The sequence below is a fragment of the Cydia strobilella genome, chromosome 1 (genome assembly GCF_947568885.1).
Source record: "Cydia strobilella chromosome 1, ilCydStro3.1, whole genome shotgun sequence".
In the NCBI taxonomy this organism is placed as follows: domain Eukaryota; kingdom Metazoa; phylum Arthropoda; class Insecta; order Lepidoptera; family Tortricidae; genus Cydia; species Cydia strobilella.
This window is the reverse complement of record NC_086041.1, coordinates 31,091,695-31,113,086: the sequence shown is the minus strand read 5'-3', so window position 1 is coordinate 31,113,086 and position 21,392 is coordinate 31,091,695. Positions and strand designations below refer to the sequence as shown.

At 36.3% G+C, this 21,392-nt stretch overlaps 1 protein-coding gene across 2 annotated transcripts; it reads left to right on the top strand.

Moving 5' to 3' along the window:
* The first annotated feature begins 4,537 nt into the window (after positions 1 to 4,537).
* On the top strand, positions 4,538 to 20,426 carry LOC134747546 (odorant receptor 85b-like). Of its 2 annotated transcripts, XM_063682119.1 has the most exons (10): positions 4,540 to 4,700; positions 5,104 to 5,275; positions 5,969 to 6,124; positions 8,767 to 8,955; positions 13,856 to 14,033; positions 14,319 to 14,415; positions 15,755 to 15,856; positions 15,993 to 16,081; positions 18,535 to 18,601; positions 20,299 to 20,426. In XM_063682119.1, the coding sequence occupies exons 1-10, from the start codon at positions 4,623 to 4,625 to the stop codon at positions 20,353 to 20,355; spliced, it is 1,185 nt and encodes a 394-aa protein (XP_063538189.1). In that variant the 5' UTR covers positions 4,540 to 4,622; the 3' UTR covers positions 20,356 to 20,426. The 2 variants fall into 2 exon arrangements, with proteins under 2 accessions (XP_063538195.1, XP_063538189.1); XM_063682125.1 differs by lacking the exon at positions 8,767 to 8,955 and having other exon boundaries at positions 4,538 to 4,700.
* Positions 20,427 to 21,392: the final 966 nt, after the last annotated feature.

Below are 21,392 nucleotides of genomic sequence, written 5' to 3'. Positions count from 1 at the left end.
ATAGGATCACTCGTGCGTCTATCTGTCTGTCTGTGTCTGTCTGACTGTCTGTGTCTGTCTGACTGTCTGTGTCTGTCTGTCTATCCGTCTGTCACAGCCTATTTTCTCCGAAAGTACTGGACCAATTAAGTTGGGTACACATTGTAAGTTTGTGACCCAAAGACGGACATGTAACGTAAACAAATGACTTTTAAACATAGAGGCCACTTTTGGGAGGTAAATGAGAAAATTAAAAAATAAAGTTTTTAAAACTATGTCGTGTTACCTTCATATCAAATGAAAGAGCTCATTTTGAGAATCACAAATGTTTTTTTTTGTAATTTTAAAATAAATAATGTGCAGTCAAGCGTGAGTCGGACTTATTTACTTAAATTTGATCCGACTACTATGGGTTTTTAAGAAATTTCACTCACGTTTCACATAAAAAAATACATTGTTAAATATTGTGTAATGTACGGAACCCTTGTAACGCGAGTCCGTTAAAAGGTTAAAGCGTTCGTAAAATTATCATCATCATCATCATCATTCTAGCCTTCAATCGCTCACTGCTGAGCATATGCCTCTCTTCGTGTACGCCACTTAGTCCTGGGCTAATCTCATCCAAAAGTGCCCCGCGATTTTTCGAACGTCATCCACCCAACGAGCCAATGGACGCCAGGCGCTTCTTTCATCCGAAAGCGGCCACCATTCTGTCAACATTTTTGGTCCACCTGCCATCACTGCCTGGCAACGTGTCCCGCCCAACTCCATTTAAGCTTGGTAATGACGTCTCCCACGTCTTGCACCTTGGTGCTTGGTTGGTAAAATTATATTGTATTGGAAGTGTCATCGTTCACTGCTAAGTGAGTCCTCTAATTAGTGGTCTGTGCAACTGGCCCTAAGTCTCATTTCAGTTAAGACAATCACGAAGTCTTTACTTGATAGTGGGCTCGTTTGACAATTAGATTTTTTTCTTAAAATTTACGCTCAGGTACAGTCAGAAAGATTTTATCGTACGCAAGTTACAATCACAAAGGGATTAAAATTAGGTTTAAAAAAAACCGCTTAAACCAGCTCTCTAATCAACGTGTGCAAAAAACTTTCTACTTTAGTAAAAACACAAACGAATCGGCTGCAGCCCGTACACGTAGCTCATTTCCTCGGTAATGGCGTTATACTCCGCCTCCATTTTCAATTTCCTTTCACCCCTTTCTGCATTTTAGGTAGATGTCCGTTTCGGCCGACGCGGGCGGCGCGGCGGTTGTAATTGCCCTATATGACGAACCTGTCGAATGACTTTAAATATTAACCTACTATGTTAATGAAAAATGCGTGTCAGTTCAAGCATATGGAGATACGACACTAAAAAAAATAACGAATACCGTGTATCTTCACGATAACCGTTAATTATGCAGGGTATTTTTTAGACTATAATATCGGCTGAATTAACATTGTACGAATAACTAAAGTAACTTACATCTTTGATTATAATGGTATTTCTTTTTTGTACTAGCTACTGAATTTTTAAAGGAAAAACGTCGTTTATTACTTCGAGGTTGCACTGAAATTACCGACTGAAAATAATGCTACAGCAAAACAAATGCAAACTGTAATTCTTCCCCATTTCAGGTGTTCAACACTACAATACCTACAATTTAATTCTTTACACTGCCATCGTTACTTCCTATACATACATTCAAGCTGCGTTCACTTGGTTAAGATTTTTAGCACTAACAAATTGACATTTCATAATTATTTTTAATTTTCCTAAAATCCAAAACCATTTCGAACGCAAAAACAGAGCTCATAAAATATATTACAGTACATATGGTACTACTTTCTCGCACTAGTGTGTAAAAGAGCACTTTTCGTGCATATGTCGAAAGTTTAAAGGGCCATATGTACTGTAAAACGTTGTACGACACACGTGCGAATAGGTAATTCGCAACTCGTGTCGATTTAAAACACTCCCTGCGGTCGTGTTTTAATTTATCGCCACTCGTTTCGAATTTCCTATTTTCCGCACTTGTATCGTGAATAACTGTTATGGTATCTTAATTTATTTTCTATAATAACCAAGTCAAGGACAAACTTATTATTTGAATGAATGAATGAATGAATATATATTTATTGCCACAACAGCGAATACAGAAAACACAATATCAAAAAGTTACTTAACCTATAAACATTATATCTATAATCTATAATCTTAACCTAATATCTGTAACTTAATAACTAAACATTTGCTGTGACAAATGGTTTGTGCGTCAGCATAATGCTGCCAGCATCAACACAGCGTGAGTGACACTGCAGCGCTGTTTTTCAGCCCAGACCAAGATACCAATTAAAATAAATTAAATTAGCTCCGTATTTAACTACACAACACAAATACAATTCTCACTTAGCCAAATCTCAAACTTCAATTTATATAAATAACAAAGTGCTGAAAATCTCTAAGACTACTCATCTATTTTTATTTATTTATTTATTTTATTTTTACCTAGGTACGCAAATTTGCCGTTTCCAGTTGTTTATTAAATATTAAGCGTTTGCAGTGTTTTTTAAATGTAATCAAACAACGTTTATATCTAATCGGTGGTGGTATATTGTTCCATATTTTTGAGGCAGCGTACCTAAAGCTACCCTTAAACCCTGCATAATTATGCTTAAACACCATTAACTTATTTACTACACGTGTGCCTTTAGTATTTGAAGAGGGGCCTCTATTTTTCCATTATCCTATCATGAAATCCTGAAATTATGACAAGAGCACTATTTGCAAAGTAATAGAGTATACTTAAGTATACACAAAAAATATATTCTCAAATCAATCCAGACATCTTTTAGATATCGGAAAACATAAAAACAAAAGTAAGATTTAATAAATAAAAAATTAAGTATAATGTTACTGAAATCAGTTTCAAACTCAGTTTGCAATAGTTTTCTTCGCATCAATAGGAAAAACTAAGCACATTACGTAACCACGTCAAAAATTTAAAGGGCAATATGTTGTGGAAAACATTGTACGATACACGTCCGAATTTCATATTTTTCACACTTGTAATCATGTATCGTCATGTATCGTAAATAACTTATAGCAATTCCAATCTTAAAATCGTATTTGACTTGCATTTCTTTTTTTATCATATAGACGAGGTGTATGACTCTTAAATTACCAATGACATTGTTGTTGTCGCATAATAAACAGATTTAACATTCAGACGATCTATACTTTCATGGATTTAAAAGATTTAGTAATATTTCATAAGCACTGGTATATTATTACGCTCGAAACCCACTCCGAGTGCTATTAGGGATCCGTGAAAATATTAAAATATAAGAATATAACTTTTGTGAATGTTTTATGAAATATTAAACGGATTATATCACGTATAATGAATTTAACATACACCCAACGTTACGAGCCCCTTACAGTCAATGGGAGCCTGAGGAAAAATAAATTTACCACTGTCGAAATTACATTCTGCAAAACTATCCACATAAAAAAAAAACTCATTTTTTTTTACATAAACCTAGTTATACATTACAATTATGAATTACGTAACACTATTTTATCATACTAAATATAAAAATTCCAACACCATTCAAAAAATGGTCTCACAGTCCTGTCTAGCTTGTTCCTTTGTCAGATAAATTCTTTGTTAATATTTTCATTATACGCTATAAATGAAACCCTTTAAATGTTTTTATTTTATTATTGAATATTAAAAAACAAGTACCATCAGTAAGGAAAATTAATCTAGACCGGGACGTCGTTAAGGTAAAATAATCGAAAAAAGAGTTAATACCTACAAAATTAGTTTACAGAAGACAAGATATAAAAAATATAGGTATGTAAGGAAAAAACAGAGGCACAAAACTTATTTAAAGTTTTATGTAAAACATTTGTTATTGTTTTATGTACTTACAAAGCAAAATATATTTTCAGGCATTGGCGCATTTCAGATGGGCGATGGGCGTATAGGGTATTCATCGAATCGAGGCCACTTGGATACGTAACTCACAAAATTACATAGGGATCCCGTTGTTTGACATAATTATTGAAAGTCATCCAGAAATGTAAAAGTAATTCAAATCTCGATCGGGCTCCTGCACATTATTGCTATGTCGACGACACACTGTTATTGACGTCGAATTGGTGTCATCTTTCTTAGAAATGCGTTTCTGAATAACCCTCAAGCTGTCTGGGAGGCAAATTAGTCTAATTTACCCGCAAAGGCACTACTGATTTAGAGCATGAATGTGGTGTTAATTCAGTATGTTGCTGAAAAGAAATTTGTTTTTGCCCGTAACGTTACTATGTTCCCTTTTTCATGATGGGAAAAGCTTTTTCTTTTTCTGAATTTGGACATCGTGGATGCATGGTTCATAAGTTACAAACTAAGTTAGCGACTGGGACTACATAAGTAATTAGAGTACCGTATCACCACTCATTTTAATTGTATAAATAAATATATTATTAATCTGAAGAGACGATTCCGACATGTTCCAATTAAATCGATTGAAAGCAAAAACATTATGCAAAAGCTACGGAACTCTTGTGCCGCTGTTTATACCGACGACTGACTTACAGCGGTATATAAAGCCAACTCTGCAAAGTTGAGCCACATTTTACCGCAAACATGTCTGAATTTACGAATTTCGAACCAATGTTTCAAGAAACGTATAAGTTCATATTGGATCGTATAAAGTCGAATCAGGTATTTGTGTTCTTTTTTATTTGCTCTTGTTTTGTTTTATTTTTGTGTGTAGATAGATATTATCGTTTCTAGGCATATATATATACGTTTTAGGCATTTTAGATATTTAATTTATAAGTCTATGTAATTGATCGCTGGCGTCTGTGTTGCTACTATTCTGATGTTTAGAAAGATTTTCAGATGAAACACAGAACTAAGACTTTGGTACAGTGAAACAGTGATATCATACAGATTATAATCCATTTAGGCGTTTCTTGTATATGTTGGAGCTTAGAAAGTGTCCTTTTGCTGGACTACGAGTCTCTTCCTTAACTTCCATCCTCCCGATTTATAATAACTTCTGACCATTTGTTGAGAAATGCGTCCAAGTCCTACCGAAATTATTTTTTCTCCTCTCTTTCAGATTTATATAATGAATGAAGGGTCATGGCGGGGGTGTTTGTGTTGGATTAAGCTTAGTGTGAACATCCTGGCGGCAATCAGCCACACGTTTGGCGTGTTCGAGAGGATCGGACAGGGAGCTGACTTAGTACAGCTATCCACTGATTTGTCAGCTGTACTTATTCTTTGGCAAGGTAGCAAAATAATGGAAGCACAATTAGATTTTTTTAATAACAACATGATTAATTTTGTGTGATACGATTATCACTTGTGACTACGTTTACTATGTCGTGCTTTAAACTAGAGGCTCTGTGAGCTGTAGACCTTGTGAGCATAACATCACCAGAATCGGTTGAGAATTGCCACTTGCAGGAAACATACGGACATACGAAAGCATTTTTGCCCGAGCTGAAACGGTTTACTAATGTATTGCCAAAAATCGTTTCCCAAAGTATTACGCAACTATTTTACGCAAATTATCATTTGGCAAAAAAACATTTCGCAAATTTTCATAATCCAACCTAACCTAACCCAACCTAATACGTCATTTTCATTTCGCAAGTATGGGGTTGGGAAATGAAATGGTTGCGAAGTAAAAAACTTGCTAAAATTTCATTTGGCAAATGAAACTGATGCCATAAGTTTGTTGGGAAGTGAAATTTGGCGAAAAATATTTTGGCTAAACGGCGGTATCCCAGCTGAAACAGAGACCTTCGCTAAAGCTTTGTCAATAACAAAGTATGTATCTATACATTACGAAAAGGTCTCTAAAAGGGATTTACAATTAATTGCAACTTGCACTTTCGGTGGCTAAGATAACAATTTCTAACTACACGATCGAAGTCGCTGGCCGTCTTAGTTGACCAGAGTATGTCATCTTCTTTTAGCGTCCCTCTTGTACATACAATTCTGTCTGAACCGAAAGTTGCTAAAGAACTTCGTTTTACACATGGGATCGAAATGGCGGACCGACGATCAGCTGCACCCGGACATGATCGCAGTCAAACATGAGTATGTTACCACATTCCTCAGATTTATTACGGGTAAGAATTAAGATAAGCTTTTAATTTGCTTGGCACCGACTTCACATATATCAGTTGCTGGCGCATATAAAAGGGATAATATTTGATTATTTGATTTTATCTATTTTGTTTTTCTTTGGTTATACGAAATAGTTAGGTACCTATATAATAAAAAAAACTTTTTTGGCAATACTGTTACTTTTGCCTTCTAATTTGTAAGGTTTCCCGGAACTAAATAATCATGGTATCTACATATTTATTGTACTATAATATCCGCGATTGTTATGCCATTTAGGGTCCTAGCTAAATTGGTTGTTCCGTACTTACGCTATGAAATGTCCAATTTAGCTAGAACCTAAATCTAAAATAAACAATCTAAATTATTTTCGAAAAAATAGGAGAAAAATTATCTAAAAAAGTGTCTAAAAATTGTTAAAATGAATAAATTGTGACGATTCTTCACGATTCTTTACCTATGAGTTTTAACATGCGACTTTTTCATTATTGAAACATGTACATGTTCATCGCGATGCACATACTACGTAAGATTATTTCGTCGCCTCTGACACACATTGAATGAATCGGAGACATTTTGAAGATTTTTCGATTTGCCGCTTCACACGCGGGCGGCGCGATTGATTGACTCCATGATTCGACGACGTAACGTTTCCCATTTATATGAAGATCTCCGGAGGGCGAGCGATCACCTAGAAATGGGGGGTTGGAACTAGAGATGTGGGGAGGAAACATTCCTGGAAGCCTTGTTCGATGCATATGGGAGAATTCCCAAAACGAGGGAATATTTGAACACCGTTTGAAGGTGTAACGACATTTTTTTATGAAATCGCCTGTAATTGCGTCGCCAAACTGTAATTGCGTCCTTTTCATGTAGGTATGGGCTCCCAACTCAACTATAATATTCATAAGCAAACGATGTAGTCGACTATAATGAATTTGACCAATTACGTGGCGCCGCGGTCCAGTGGAAAAGATACCAACGCGCTACTATTTCATGAGTAATATTCATAGAAAAATGACTCGTAGAAAACGTATTGTATACAATAGTGATATATTCAAGCTTTTCAATCTTGTCTTCATTAGGCCACTCAGCTAGCTACGTGGTCTAAACACGGTACTCGACTCAAAATCTCTATTATACACGATTGTATAAAATACTATTGCGCAGTACCTAATCCGAAGTAAAAGGTTGTGTCACATGGAGTGAATTGATAGGTATTTTGTGAAAATATTATTTTACCCGACATATAGGTACATAGATGAACAGGTAAGCCAGTGGCGGAGGCCTGATTCTAACCGGCGGCTTCAGCTTACGTGCCTAACACTTTGGACCTCTAGTTAGGCTATCCGGCCACGGCTGTACCCGTCAGACTAGGTGTTATGGAAGGACGGTTCGAATCCGGCCTCCGCCACTGTAAGGTTTGGTCACTTTTTCTTTAGTATATGACATCTTCTTCTGTTTATAATTTACATATAATATATTAGTGTGACTACTTAAAAACGAATCAAAAATATTTAATAAAACAATTTGATTTGTTTTCTAAGTTGTAACAACTAACTAATTAAAACTATTTATGGTAAGGTGCCCGAAAAGACACTGCCGGTGCCGACGGCGTGCGGCAGTAGGAAAAATTAAAGTCCTCAATATATCTTTGAGCGAGCAATATTCCCATGAAAGGAACCTCACTAACGAGTATTCCGTTTCTTACACGACACGCCTCCGTCATGTCGTTTCTAATTAGTTATTGTTCAGGAATTACAGCGGCGAAGTTTGAATGAGCATTTTTATTATTATTTTCCGCAACAAAAATAAAACAAAGAAATAGCAAGCCTCTATTTTCTGTTTCTTGATGTATTTACTGTTCTGTTGCGCTGACAGCACTGCATACACTCGTAAAGTACGTTCATAAGTGTGATGTCCGAATAATAAATGGGCAGATACGCTAGCAACACTGGTATGCTGTCATGAGGCTTGGGTTAAGCGGTGCACTGTATCGATGATAATAATTTGTTTTATTTCATTGTCCAATGTGTTTCATTATCCAGAGTTCATAGATTGATGAACTAAAATGTGAACAGCACAATAAGTATAGAGTGTCTACCGCGGAAATCAACATTCCAGCGGAGCGGAAAAGAGATGTGGATAAACCAACTCTATTGGTTGATTCCTGCATGTCCTCTCATTTCCGCTCATATCTACCTTAAATGCAAAGGCAGCTCACCTTGTTTTTAGGGTTCCGTACCCAAAGGGTAAACACGGGACCCTATTACTAAGACTCCGCTGTCCGTCCGTCTGTCTGTCTGTCTGTCTGTCTGTATGTCTGTCCGTCTGTCACCAGGCTGTATCTCATAAACCGTGATAGCTTAGACTGGTATGTTATAAGGTTGAAATTTTCACAGATGACGTATTTCTGTTGCCACTTTAACAACAAATACTAAAAACAGAATAAAATAAATATTGAAGTGGTGCTCCCATACCACAAACGTGATTTTTTGCCGTTTTTTTTTAAGTAATGGTATGGAACCCTTCGTGCGCGACTCCGACTCGCACTTGGCCGGCTTTTTTCAGTAAAGTTTACAAGTTATCAGCAGTGTGAACAATGATTACCTACATACACTATCTAATACAATTCATTTCTTTGCAGTATTCTACAAAGCTCTAAATATCTACATGTTTATGTACCTAATGCCGCGTTTAGCGTATATAGCTGTGAAACATTTCATTTTAAAAGATAGTGTGACTTTCGTGACGCCATTCTATGTGAAGATGCCATTCAAATTCGATGACAACTTTTTACTGTACAGCCTCGTGTACTTGGCCGATTCTAAAATCTGTAAGTACTCCAAGGATTTATTTTTTCACCTCAACAGCTCGAACAAGGATACTTTGCTACTTAAAAACAGTGAGCAAAACCGCATTTTGCTCACTGAGTAAGACAAAATGACATTCATGTGACCTTTATATTCAAATGTTATTGCAACATGCAGGAATTGCGGAGCCTAATACAAATTTGAAATACTTGGATTCCATTATCTCTGTCCCTTTCACGTCATTAGCAAAAAGAAAGAGACAAAAAAGTTCAAACTACATTCAACGGTATACGGTAGACGGGTTGTAATAAACCCCCGAACGCGTCGTTCGAAAACGTCAGAACGCATAGTTCCAAAACACGTACGAGTACCTATTAATTCTTAATAATTATTAAATTAAAATAAAGTTTAAAAATTGATGAAAACACTATACCTATTTTACGTATTTTATTGTACAATTAAAATACTGAACTTAAAAAATACACAGATTATCACGCAAAATAAATAATTTTACTTTTAAGGCGGTTCCCTGAGCCAGAAGGCGAAAAATCTCCTTATATGATCATGTTTTTCTAAGAGGCGTTGATATTCGTAGACGTGGGAAAATATATGTAGTTATTGACTATATTTAGATCAGTACGGTTTTTACTCACTATTATTTTTGGTCGCTTTTGGCGACATGTTTCGGATTCTTTGGGAATCCTTCCTCAGGCACGAGTGTCCGCGGCGGTTGTGCATCTAAATATTTTGAAATATGTCTCACGATAGTTTAAGTTCGAGTTCTTGACTATATTATCTTTAATAACATAGCTTCCGGAACACGAATTATGACACTTCGCTCGATACAATTAATTCCCAAAATAACCTCTAACTCGGACTTTTAATCAAACTTTACTCGGTTATTTATTATGTGATACTATAAACAAGAAAAGAAGAAAACACAATCTTAATAGTAATTTCATAGCTTTCGAATTTCGATATTGTAAGGTAACGTTTTTAAAATAAATAAAAATCGACAAAATTCGATCAAAATGACTCGCGCGCATGATTTTTCCCGTCTTTCTTGCAAAATGTGACAGTGACAGCGGCAAACCGATGGAACGGCCTTAACAATCCCTCCAATAGTTGACAAATAGTACCTAGTATCCGCAATTCGGATTTCGGACCATTTCATACAAAGGTTTTTTTAACAAAAAAAAGTTGTAGATGAAAGTGTCAATTGATGTTCTATATTTCCATATTATTTTACTGAAAATTTATTTTTCACCTCAGCAGCTCGAACAAGCCTACTTTCGTCACTCCAGAGAATGACGAAAGTGCGACTTTCCTCACTCCAGGGAGTGAAACTAAGTAACTTTTTAATTTAGTGAAGGCCATGAACTGCCACTTCATACTTCGGAGTCTATTACAAATTAGAAATACATTTTAACCTTTAATATGTTTTCACTACTGAGGTGAAAAATTATATGTGTCACACGAGAGCAAAGTTATTTTACATCTCGTGTGTTTGAGTCCCTCGCTACGCTAAAGATTTTAACTTAGAATCAATCGCTTCGCTCGTGATTCAATTCTAGAATCTTTCGCTTACTCGGGACTCAAAATCAACACTCGCAAGAAATATCAACTTTCCTTTCTTGTTGCACAAATAACTATTGTTTTGCTTTTGTTTTTGATTGCGGTAATTAAACTTAATTTTTAGAATATCTTAAGAAAACACGAGTGAATAAGTGATGAAAAAGGATTATATTTTTCAGGTTGTCAATACGTTTTCACTGCTGATGTGAAAAGTTGTGTGTGCTACACGAGATCAAAGTTATTTACATCTCGTGCACTTTTGAATGCGCGCGCTTTTCTAAATTATATCATAGAATCTTTTGCTTGCAAGGAACTCAAAATAAGCACTCAATGAAATATCAAACTTTGCTCTCTTGTTATACAAATAACTAGCAAATTCTCATAGCAAAAGTCTACTAAACTACCCAACTTTCTGTAATCAGTTCTGTTGAGAAAGATGAAAGATTCTATCTCCATTGTTGAATTATTACAATATGAGGGTTGGTCCGAAAGTTTTAAACAAATACCTACTGTTTATAGCACACATGGAGTCTAAAAAACTGATCATCATGACTGTTAGGTTAGGTTAGGTTAGGTTCAACACGTCAACTCCATCGGTGTGGGTACTCTGGCGCAAGATACGCCAGGGCTGCCGGAAGGAGTCACGGTAGAATCTCAGGCATCCCATGGCTCCTTCAAAACGGTAAGACGGGTGACGCCGGAGTGGCTTTTAGTGGGTATACCGCCTCTCTTCCTCTCTTTAGGAGAGCGTGGCTGCAGGAGGGAGTCCCACATATCCCCCAATGGCTCCCCAGGCCGGGGGAATGCGTAACGCATTTTACCACTCCGTCAAAAAAAAAAGGTTCAACACGTCAAAGTAAAACAAATATTAAAAAATCTAAGCATTTTCTAAAAATTATATTACACCACCTGAATAAACTACTAAAAGATCCGTCACAATAGTCAAAATGGTATAAATATTATTCAAATCGCATGAGTAGAGCCTGATCAGCTAACAACTTTTGGACCAACCCTCGTATTTGAATTATTCGAATATAATTGCGATTCAATTCCCAATATCGGGTAATTCCGAAAATGGACTATGAAATATGTAAGGGTATTATGGGTGACTTGTCGGAATTATCAGCACTCTGGCTTGATTCTGAATTTTTCGAATACACCTTAGGTGCTAGAAAAAAGAAAAACGTTTACGGAAGTTTCTTGCAAATTGAAAAAAGTAAGTTTAGTTAAAGTAGGTAATTGAGTAAGTAAAGTTTAAGTTGTTCTACTTCTTTGGAATAAAGTCTCATATATGAAAAAAATACTCGTAAATTGCTTTCACGTAGACTTGTGTTCATATCTCCGACGGCTTATTTGGGTGAATCATTTTTTTCTTGCTACTCGTTGCCATGGTTAAGGTCGCCTGGGTCACTCCTAAAATCCTGATTTTATGATATTTAAAATAACCAAACATACATTTTTATGGAAGTTATAAGCCCTTCTCGTAATGTGTCGTCTACTTGATATTTCATATTTATTTATTGCAACCATGGTATTATAGGTATTACAAAGTCTGGGTCATGGATCCTGTAAGGGCATAGCAATATTATTAATACTTAGCATATTAGTGTCACGTCAATTTACTGTGGCTACAAAATTTACTATGACAGTACCGCTTTATCCTATTATATCCTCTTTGCTAATACTAAATCATTACAAAATGTTCTGTGTAATATGTAATATATACTGATATATCCATAATATAATATATATGTAATATATATGTCGGAGCGTGACTCCAGAAGGACACATTGCAGCGTTACATTTCAGTTTTAGACGCCTGTATATAATCGATTAGCAAAGTTTTGCTATGTATTACTTAGTTGATAATGTAATTTATCGAGTTATGTAGTTTATTTTCATTAGTATTGTTATTATTTTCATTTTTATTTTTATTTTGACGATCATGATAGAAATTCTTATATTTTTGACATTAATGCAAACTTATTATGTAAATTGTCTTTCATGAAATAAATCATCTAATCTAATCTATGATAATATATACATCATCATCATTCCACGCCGACGAAGTCCACGACTGTCCACGACTTCGTCGGCGTGGAATGATGATGATGATGATAATTTGATTAAAACTATATTCCTTCCTGGACCTCAAATTATCTCCATATCAAATATCATCTAAATCAGTTCAGCGGTTTAAGCGTGAAGAGGTAACGGACAGACAGACAGACAGACATACTTTCGCATTTATAATATTAGCATAGATATTGTAATAATAATAAGTAAGGATAAATAAATCCCTCGCATTTGGAATTAAATGTTTAAATACCGTGCGTAGTTCCCGTTCACAAAACACACAACATTATAAATAGTAAGTACGAGTATATCACATACATGCAGCGTGAGTCAGACATGGACCTCACGTGGTGAAAGTCTGGCCGAGACAATTACCCATTATGCACCCCGTTAAATCATAGTGTAATCAGAGGATGTAACTTGCTGCTATTTACTATATAGGTACTCTGATATTACATGCAGTATTATATTCTGAAATAAAATTAAATACTTGAGCTGATTTCATAGAGAAGTAAAACTAATTGTAAAAAGTGTGTGCGTGTAATCTTTACGCGCGGTTGAAGCAAAACTTCTTTGACGATGACGTTTATCGCTATGTTGGCACTTTGACGTGTGTCCTATTGTGCGTGTGTCAGTACTGAGCGTTACTTCCGTCAGAAAAACAATCTGAGTTGCAAAAAACCGCTATTCAGCATGTTTCCTAATTTGGTTTTATCTGAAAGTTATGTTACATAGTATGACACTATAAATAAATAAACTTAAATATAACTAATGTCATAAAATTGAACAGACATGGTTTTTCCTCTGGTCTGTAATTGATAAACCGTAAAAACAGCTACAATTCAGTACTTCAACAACATCACACAAGTTCAATACATGAGCAAAGTGTGTGGTAGCAAAAAAAGGGTTCATGGCTCAGTGATACACTGTTCTCTTTTTTTTATTAGAACAGATGGAAACAAACAAATATTAACGCTTAGGATTTTTTCTTGTTATCAAAGTTTAAGAATTGCCCAGAATTTGTTATTTACAGTATTAATAAAACTGCCTACATAAATGACTTTGTACATAATTAAGTATCAACACCAATGTTCTTTTTGGTTTTGTTCTAGTTTTTTTTTTTTTAATTAAACAAATATTTGGCTTTAGAACTATAAAGTTGAAATAATAGCCCCACCACGAAGATATTTGAGTTTATTTTGAATCATAGTTGGGAGCTTTCGGACTAGTTGGATGATTTTACGGAGTTTAATATTAATAATTATATTACAGTACAGGATGTAGGCTACCTAGTATGTTTCGACCTGCTATTCATGAACGCCGCTATGCACCACCTCCGCTTGATGTTCGTAATGCTGCAAGACGACCTGAGACACGTACACGAAGGAGGCGTGGAACAGGCGGAGAACACGTTGAAAAAACTCATCCCGCATCACCAAGATTTACTGAAGTAAGCAATATTCAAAACACGGTAAACATTGCACCGTACAGATTCAGGCTACTGAAGGATGAGACTGATATTTATACTGTGGCACAACGACCTTGTCAGTACAAAAAGGAGGCAAATTTAAAAAATGTAGGGACGAAGAGTTGATTCCCCATAGAACATTAAATTTGAACTTCGCGCCTTTTTCTACTGACAGGTTGGGTATGCAAACATTTCTTTGATACTTTTCATAGAAAATAAACTGTTTTATCATATTCATTTCACATTGTTTTTACGATATTGGTACAGCTTGATATTTGAGCTGAGCAACGCGTTTGGTGCCATCTTCATAATTCACTTGGCTTTCTTTTCTGGAACAATGTGCTTCTTTGGTTTTGCTGCTCGGGTAAGTATAAATGCCTTTTCTGATTTTTAGAACCAGCCATGGTTTAGAATGAGGTATCTTCTTGCACTAACAAGAGGATATATTTCCCTCCGGATATTTTATCATTCGTTATTAATACATTATTTTAAAATACAAAAAAAAAACATCAGCATAATATATTAGTAATGGGGCGAATCATTTCTAGACCGACACTTTATACGTCTCTGGCGTTACCAAAAATGTCTTTGGAGTTACCAAGAAATCTCGTTTCAAATTTAATACTTGTGTAAATTTTAGGTCAATCTACCTATAGAGCAAATCGCTTGTTTTAAAAAGTTCTGTAAAAGTTAATTTGCCCAAAAAACACAATAAAATGAAAAAATCTCAAAGCCACCCAATGAACGGAAGTTCACGCTACTTTTCCGAAATTATTAATTTACGTTTTATACCTTTCTAACAAATATATTTTTTTTTTTTTTGTTTGTGTTCTTGATTATTCCTTTTGTGTATTTTTGTGATGTTTTAATATGTATCTGTGTTATCTGTCATAACATTGCCGAATGGGCCCTACGGAAGACCAGCGCTGGCTTTATAGCTAGCATTATGCTGAGTTGGGTCCATTTCGTGATTTCTTTTTTTTTCTTGCTGTTGTTGTCTGTACATGTTCGTACATATGTTGTGATCGTCGTGAATAAATATATTTTATCTTATCTTTAAATACAGTAGTTTAAATGACAGATTAAGGCAAACGAATAGCTGATTGAGGCTTGCAGCGCATTTATAAATAAATCCATTAATGTTTACAACTCAAACGCAATTTTTACATTTGGCGCCCAACGTGGGGCCGAGGCGTGGTGTTTTTGATTTGATTGGTTTCACTAAGGGTCGGTAGCACTAAAACGTCTCTCACCCTTATAACGGTCAAAACATTTTATTGTATGAGAATTTTCATGTTTCACCGCTGGATGACGTTGATCAGTCCGTCAATAGTAGTTGGTGCAACTAACTCTAAGAACTCATATTGCCCGCACTTACGCAAGCAACGAGAAAATTGAGCATTAGAACATAGTAGCGAGGCATCATACAAATCTGTACAAGCCGAAGCCTATTTTATAGAAGCTTGTAGGAAAAATGCCAAATCGTCTGCTGAAATAAGTCAATCAGTGGAAATCAAACGCCATTGGTACACAGCCAGGTGCGGCATGCAATCTTCACATATTGATTTTATTTCGACATAATTCGCAGTGTGCAGCTAGAGAAGCGTTTCGTGTGATGTGATATAAAATTGAGATTGATTTATATATTACTAATGCTATAATATAAGTCCCTGATCTCTTTTCGGTGATTAAAAATGTTTCAGATACATTGCAGCCCCGAAAGCATCAAAAACTTGTTCGTAGCAAATATTATTTTAGTTTGCATTTATACATGCTGTTATTATGGGCAAAATCTTACTGATGCGGTAAGTTTCAATTAGAAATAATCTTATTAAGGTACTCAACTACTCGTACAATATAGTAAATCAAAATCAAATTAAAACTAGGAAATGCGATAGCAGATTTATTTTTACCCATTTTGAAATTTTAATTCATTTTCAGAGTGTCGACATCGCTCAAGCGGCCTATGAAAGTCAATGGCATCTCAAGTCACACGAATACAAAAAATGCATTCTTATTATCATGTTGAGGTAAGACAACGTTCGTGTGGGATAAATATTTACGGTATTGATTTCACTACAAATCGAACAAAAGCCAATGATCTGACCTTTAAAACCTACCGATTCAACCCCCATATATGTTCAGCGAAAATTAATGGTTTTGGAGATTTGGAGTAAAATTATTCATGCTAACCTCAATTTTGTAACTTGATTACGAGTATTATAAGTATGAATGCAGACCAAATATACCCATACAAAGTAATGTCAGGAAACCAGGTTCTACTACTTTATATTTGTTCTCATAGTTATTAATATTTGAAGCCAAATTTTGATGACGTCTCAGAAAACCATTAATTTTCGCTAAACTCGGCCGTCTATTTCGCTTAGGCCTCCGTTTGACCGATAATGAACTACTGAACGCGACACCCTGTACGTATGTTTTTACTTTTTATGCCAGCTTTTCATTTTTATTTGCTGGCAACATATACCTACGCAATTATGTCACCGCTGGAGTTGCAAGCGTCCAAAGGCTTACGGCTACCAGGTCTATCAAGCGCCTGTTTATTACCATCGTAGTGTTAAAAAAACAGGTAGATAAAACTGCCTGCAAATATAAGCTTACTCTCAGAGTGAGGGACTTAAACAATAGACACACCTAAGTTTTCTTATTTAGTCAATTTTGTTACGAAAAACTTTTTGTCACTTTTTGAATCAAAAGAAAACGAGGATTTACAAAGACAGGGTCTCAAATATTTACAAAACGGTTTTCGTATTTTAGAACAGATTCCATGCATTGATACATTATGCATGCGTTGCGGCAGGTTATACAGAAGACTGAGGAGTGTAACCTCCCCCTTTGCCTTGCATTTGTGGACTACGAGAAAGCCTTCGATTCGATCGAGACTTGGGCTGTGCTGCAGTCTCTCCAAAGGTGCCAAATTGACTACCGGTATATCGAAGTGCTGAAGTGTTTGTACGAAAACGCCATTGCAGCGGGGAGTCAGACAAGGAGATGTAATCTCCCCAAAGCTGTTCACCGCTGCATTGGAGGATGCCTTCGTGGTTCTGGACTGGAAAGGACGAGGCATCAATGTAAATGGCGAGTACATCACTCACCTTCGGTTTGCCGATGATATCGTGGTCATGGCTGAGACCATGGAGGACCTCAGTGCGTTGCTGAACGAGTTGGTCTTAAAATGAACATGGACAAGACGAAGATCATGTCTAACGTCCATGTTGTGCCAACTCCCGTATTAATCGGAGGCTCTGCGCTCGAAGTTGTTGACGATTATGTATACCTAGGACAAACAGTCCAGTTAGGTAGGTCCAACTTCGAGAAAGAGGTCACTCGTCGAATCCGACTCGGTTGGGCAGCGTTCGGGAAGCTCCACAGTATCTTTTCGTCCAAATTGCCGCAGTGTCTTAAGTCAAAAGTCTTTTACCAGTGTGTGTTGCCAGTGATGACATACGGATCTGAGACGTGGGCGCTAACAATGGGCTTCATAAGATGGCTCAAGGTCACGCAAAGGGCAATGGAGAGAGCTATGCTCGGGGTTTCTCTGCGTGATAGAGTCAGAAATGATGATATCCGCAGTAGAACTAGGGTCACCGACATAGCTCGCAGAATTGCAAACCTTAAGTGGCAGTGGGCGGGGCACATTGCTCGCAGAACTGATGGCCGGTGGGGCCGGAAGGTTCTGGAGTGGCGTCCGCGTACCGGAAGACGAACTGCCGGTAGGCCTCCAACGAGATGGAGCGACGACCTGGTGAATTCGGTGGTTGCGAGCGGCACAGGATCGGTCGGAGTGGCGAGCCTTGGGGGAGGCCTATGTCCAGCAGTGGACGTCTATCGGCTGACATGATGATGATGATGATGATGAGAACAGATTCGATGCCGACGAGCGCTAGCCGAGAGGCCTGACAGCCAATTAGGATATTTGGGTATTATTGTACAGATGTAGTGCATAATTGTTTTCCATCGTATTTTCTCGGAATTAGTAATGCGCGTTGTTGAGCGCAGCGTAGAGTTGCGGACTCGGTCTGATGATCTTAGCCTAATTTAATCAAATCAGAAATGACTTTCTCCGATTTTAAAATAGTGTTGCAGTTATGAAAAACGCGCTTTGGGTAAGTATCACCGAGAATGTAGGTGCCAAACTTCATTAGAGTTTGGTCTCAGTTTTAATTCGCTTGAAGCACAAGTGAAACTTATAAAAAATATGATTATTATTTTTTTCCCAAAGTGGTGCTCATGTTATTTTTAATTTTTGCTTAGCATTTTAGACAAAAACTGATCACTATACATAATCAATTCGTAATGCGTTAGAAGTGCATTTTCAAATAATAATGATTTCAGACTTACCAGACATTCATACATGTGTACGTCGAACAATTAAACACACCTAACCTATTTAAAGGTTTCTCGTGCTCATTTTGCTCAATCTGACAAGAAAACTTCCTCCACAAAGTCAAGTTTGTTGCAGGTCGCAGAAGGCTCAGTACATCAAATCCACAAGTTTCACCAATGTTTCGTTGCAAACTTTCACCAAGGTACGTAACGCAAGCCTTCTGGCGCGACGCAACTTGTATATTTTACACGTTTGAATTATTTCTTTTGATGGCGGGAAATATGTCGAGGAAACAAGTTAGCTACACAAACTTAATGAAGCAGACAAATCGCCAAACGAGAAGTACGTGTCGTTGAGAAGTTCCGTTCTAGTCTCAATTAGCAGTTCCACTTTATCAAATGTCACTTATTGATGAAAATGCAAAAAATTTATCACAAGAACTAGATTTTGACAAAAGTGAAGTGTCTAATTTGTAAATATTTTTCAAACAATTTTTTTTATCGATTTTGAAATAACGGAGTCCTGAGTTAACAGACATTAAAAAAACATCTTACCGAATTGAGAACCTCTTTTTGGAATTTTGAAGTCAGTTAAAAATTTAACTGTTAAGCATAACATAAATACATCCCGCTTATTTTGGCTGTTTTTTTTATTTATTTTGTAGGTACTTATGACCTTTTTTTACATATCAAACTGACTGATATTGTTATGCAAAAGTAAGATCAGAATAGGTACCTATTGATTAAAAGGGGCCTTACGTCGGCAACTCGGCAGCATGCAATGGCGGCTCTATGACAATTTTATTTACTGGCCAGTATTAAAATTGGATATCTTAGCCTCGGGCTGTTCCCCTAGCCCGATATTGGTTAGTTCGAGCCACATAGCTCGGTGCTCACTTTTTATATCGTTCCTCTACAGAAATATTACATTTAAGAGTATTTGAACTTAAATGCCCTCGAGCTTTGAGCAAACGGAACTCCTTGGTCATTTGAAAGACATTAGAACCAGTTTTTATTGAATGTGCTTGCCATTTTAGAATTTTAAGATAACGTTTCATAACATATCGTAGCTTTGCTTATTTTGGAACCAATGGTTAAATCAGTTTAACTGTATTCAAATAGTTACGTGCTTATTTTTTATTTACAAAGTTTATATTTTACAGTAAGTATTTATAAAGAAATATAACCAGTTTAGCAACATCTGCTGCTGACTGTTTTAGTTTCAAATTAAAAGCGATAACGAATTCCCTTGATTGATAAGTAAAAGTTCGCTTATCGAATCGAATACCGGCTTGTAGCCGTTTTGCCGCGGCGTTGACTAACTTTCAAGTTCTTAGAAGTTTCCGTTTGACGCCAAGAAACTTAGTTTTAATAAGGGACTTGTCAATGAATATATTTTATTATGCAAAAGCATAAAACCTGCAGATAGAAAACAGACTGTATAGGTATTAGTTATGTCTGTTTTCTATCTGCAGCTCTTATATGCTTTTGCATAATAAAATAACCGGCCAAGAGCATGGGCCAATGGCAATTTTTTTTTGTTTTTTATTTTCTCAGACGTTACGTTCTCAGAGTGATTGATTATATAATACTATACCTGTGCCAAACGTGTAGCATACTAGTACTTACGATCACTGAGATAAGCCGCGGTCGGACTGACAGACAGAAGGACATGTCGAAACTACAAGGGCTCCTAGTTGATTACGGAATCCTAATAAATAAAAAGTGATGCTTTATGCAACAGAAGAAAGTAGGGTTGATATAAAAACATTCGAATAAAAACTTCCTTGATTTGCAAGAAGTATCAAAATTAGATATTCGTCATTGTAGTCGTATCGTGGGAGTAACTAAATATAAATTATTTTCTTTCATAATTAATAATATAACTGATCATTTCCAGATACTGAACGTGACTTGGTCGCTCCTGTCGCTCATCACTAAAGTGTATGAAGCGTAAACACACAGAAGAAAACTACAAATACAATACTCGTATTTACTTCGGTCACCTTCGGTGGTAGGTCAACACTTGTATTTTATACCGATATTTTACCGACCGTTGTCATCTAAACACACGCTGAAGTTTTAGACAATATGTTATCGTCTCGTTAGAAAACATATAAGCATTAAATAATAGCACAATAATTGATTTTTTTTCATATTTAAACTCTCGCGCTCCCGCCATCTGTATTCCCTGATCAATATGACCTCGGTCTCTTTAAAACTAGAGTGAATAGGCTGTTACTGAACCGGTGAGCTCCATCTTAGGCCTTGTCTTCACTTTCCATCAGGTGTGACTAGGGCCAATCGCCGATCAGTTTATAATAATAAAAAAAATAAAAAAACTTCCTGTTTAGAAGAATTAAAATTCACCATATCATTTTCTATTTTTATCAGGGTTCATGTGTAAGTCCCGATAAACTTCGTACATGCTTGTATCAAGCGCATACAAGTGAATGCAAAGTTGGTCGCATGCAGGAATTTGCAGTTCATTGCATGTCTGATTCGTAAATTTCCATATCAGGATAATGAAAACGGGTCAAAGTGATCTTTGAGTGTAGTTCGTAAAGGAACTTGGACTATTTTCTCTTTCTGACCTACTCAAAATATTTAAAATAATACGTTGATACTTTCGGCTTTCAAAATCGCTCCTGCTACGGCTTATAACAGCTTACTCGCCGAGCTGTCAAAAAATAAATTCGAATACTGCCTTAATTTATGCACTGTTTTTAAACATGAAAATGTTGCACAAAATATAGATCGTGGAGACTATGCGAAAACATAATCCTATTAAAGGATTACTCACTCCATTATTATAAGCTGTGCACCGGGTTCCACGCACGCCTCAGTTTTTGTAATTACCATGCCTAACCCTACCACAACCAAGAGGAAAAACTAGGGCTTATTAGGATTGTACGACCCAGGGTTCAAACCCACGATTTCTGGTTTAGAAGGCGAACGCCTTTTCCAAAGAAATGTATAATCATCTCGTAATGC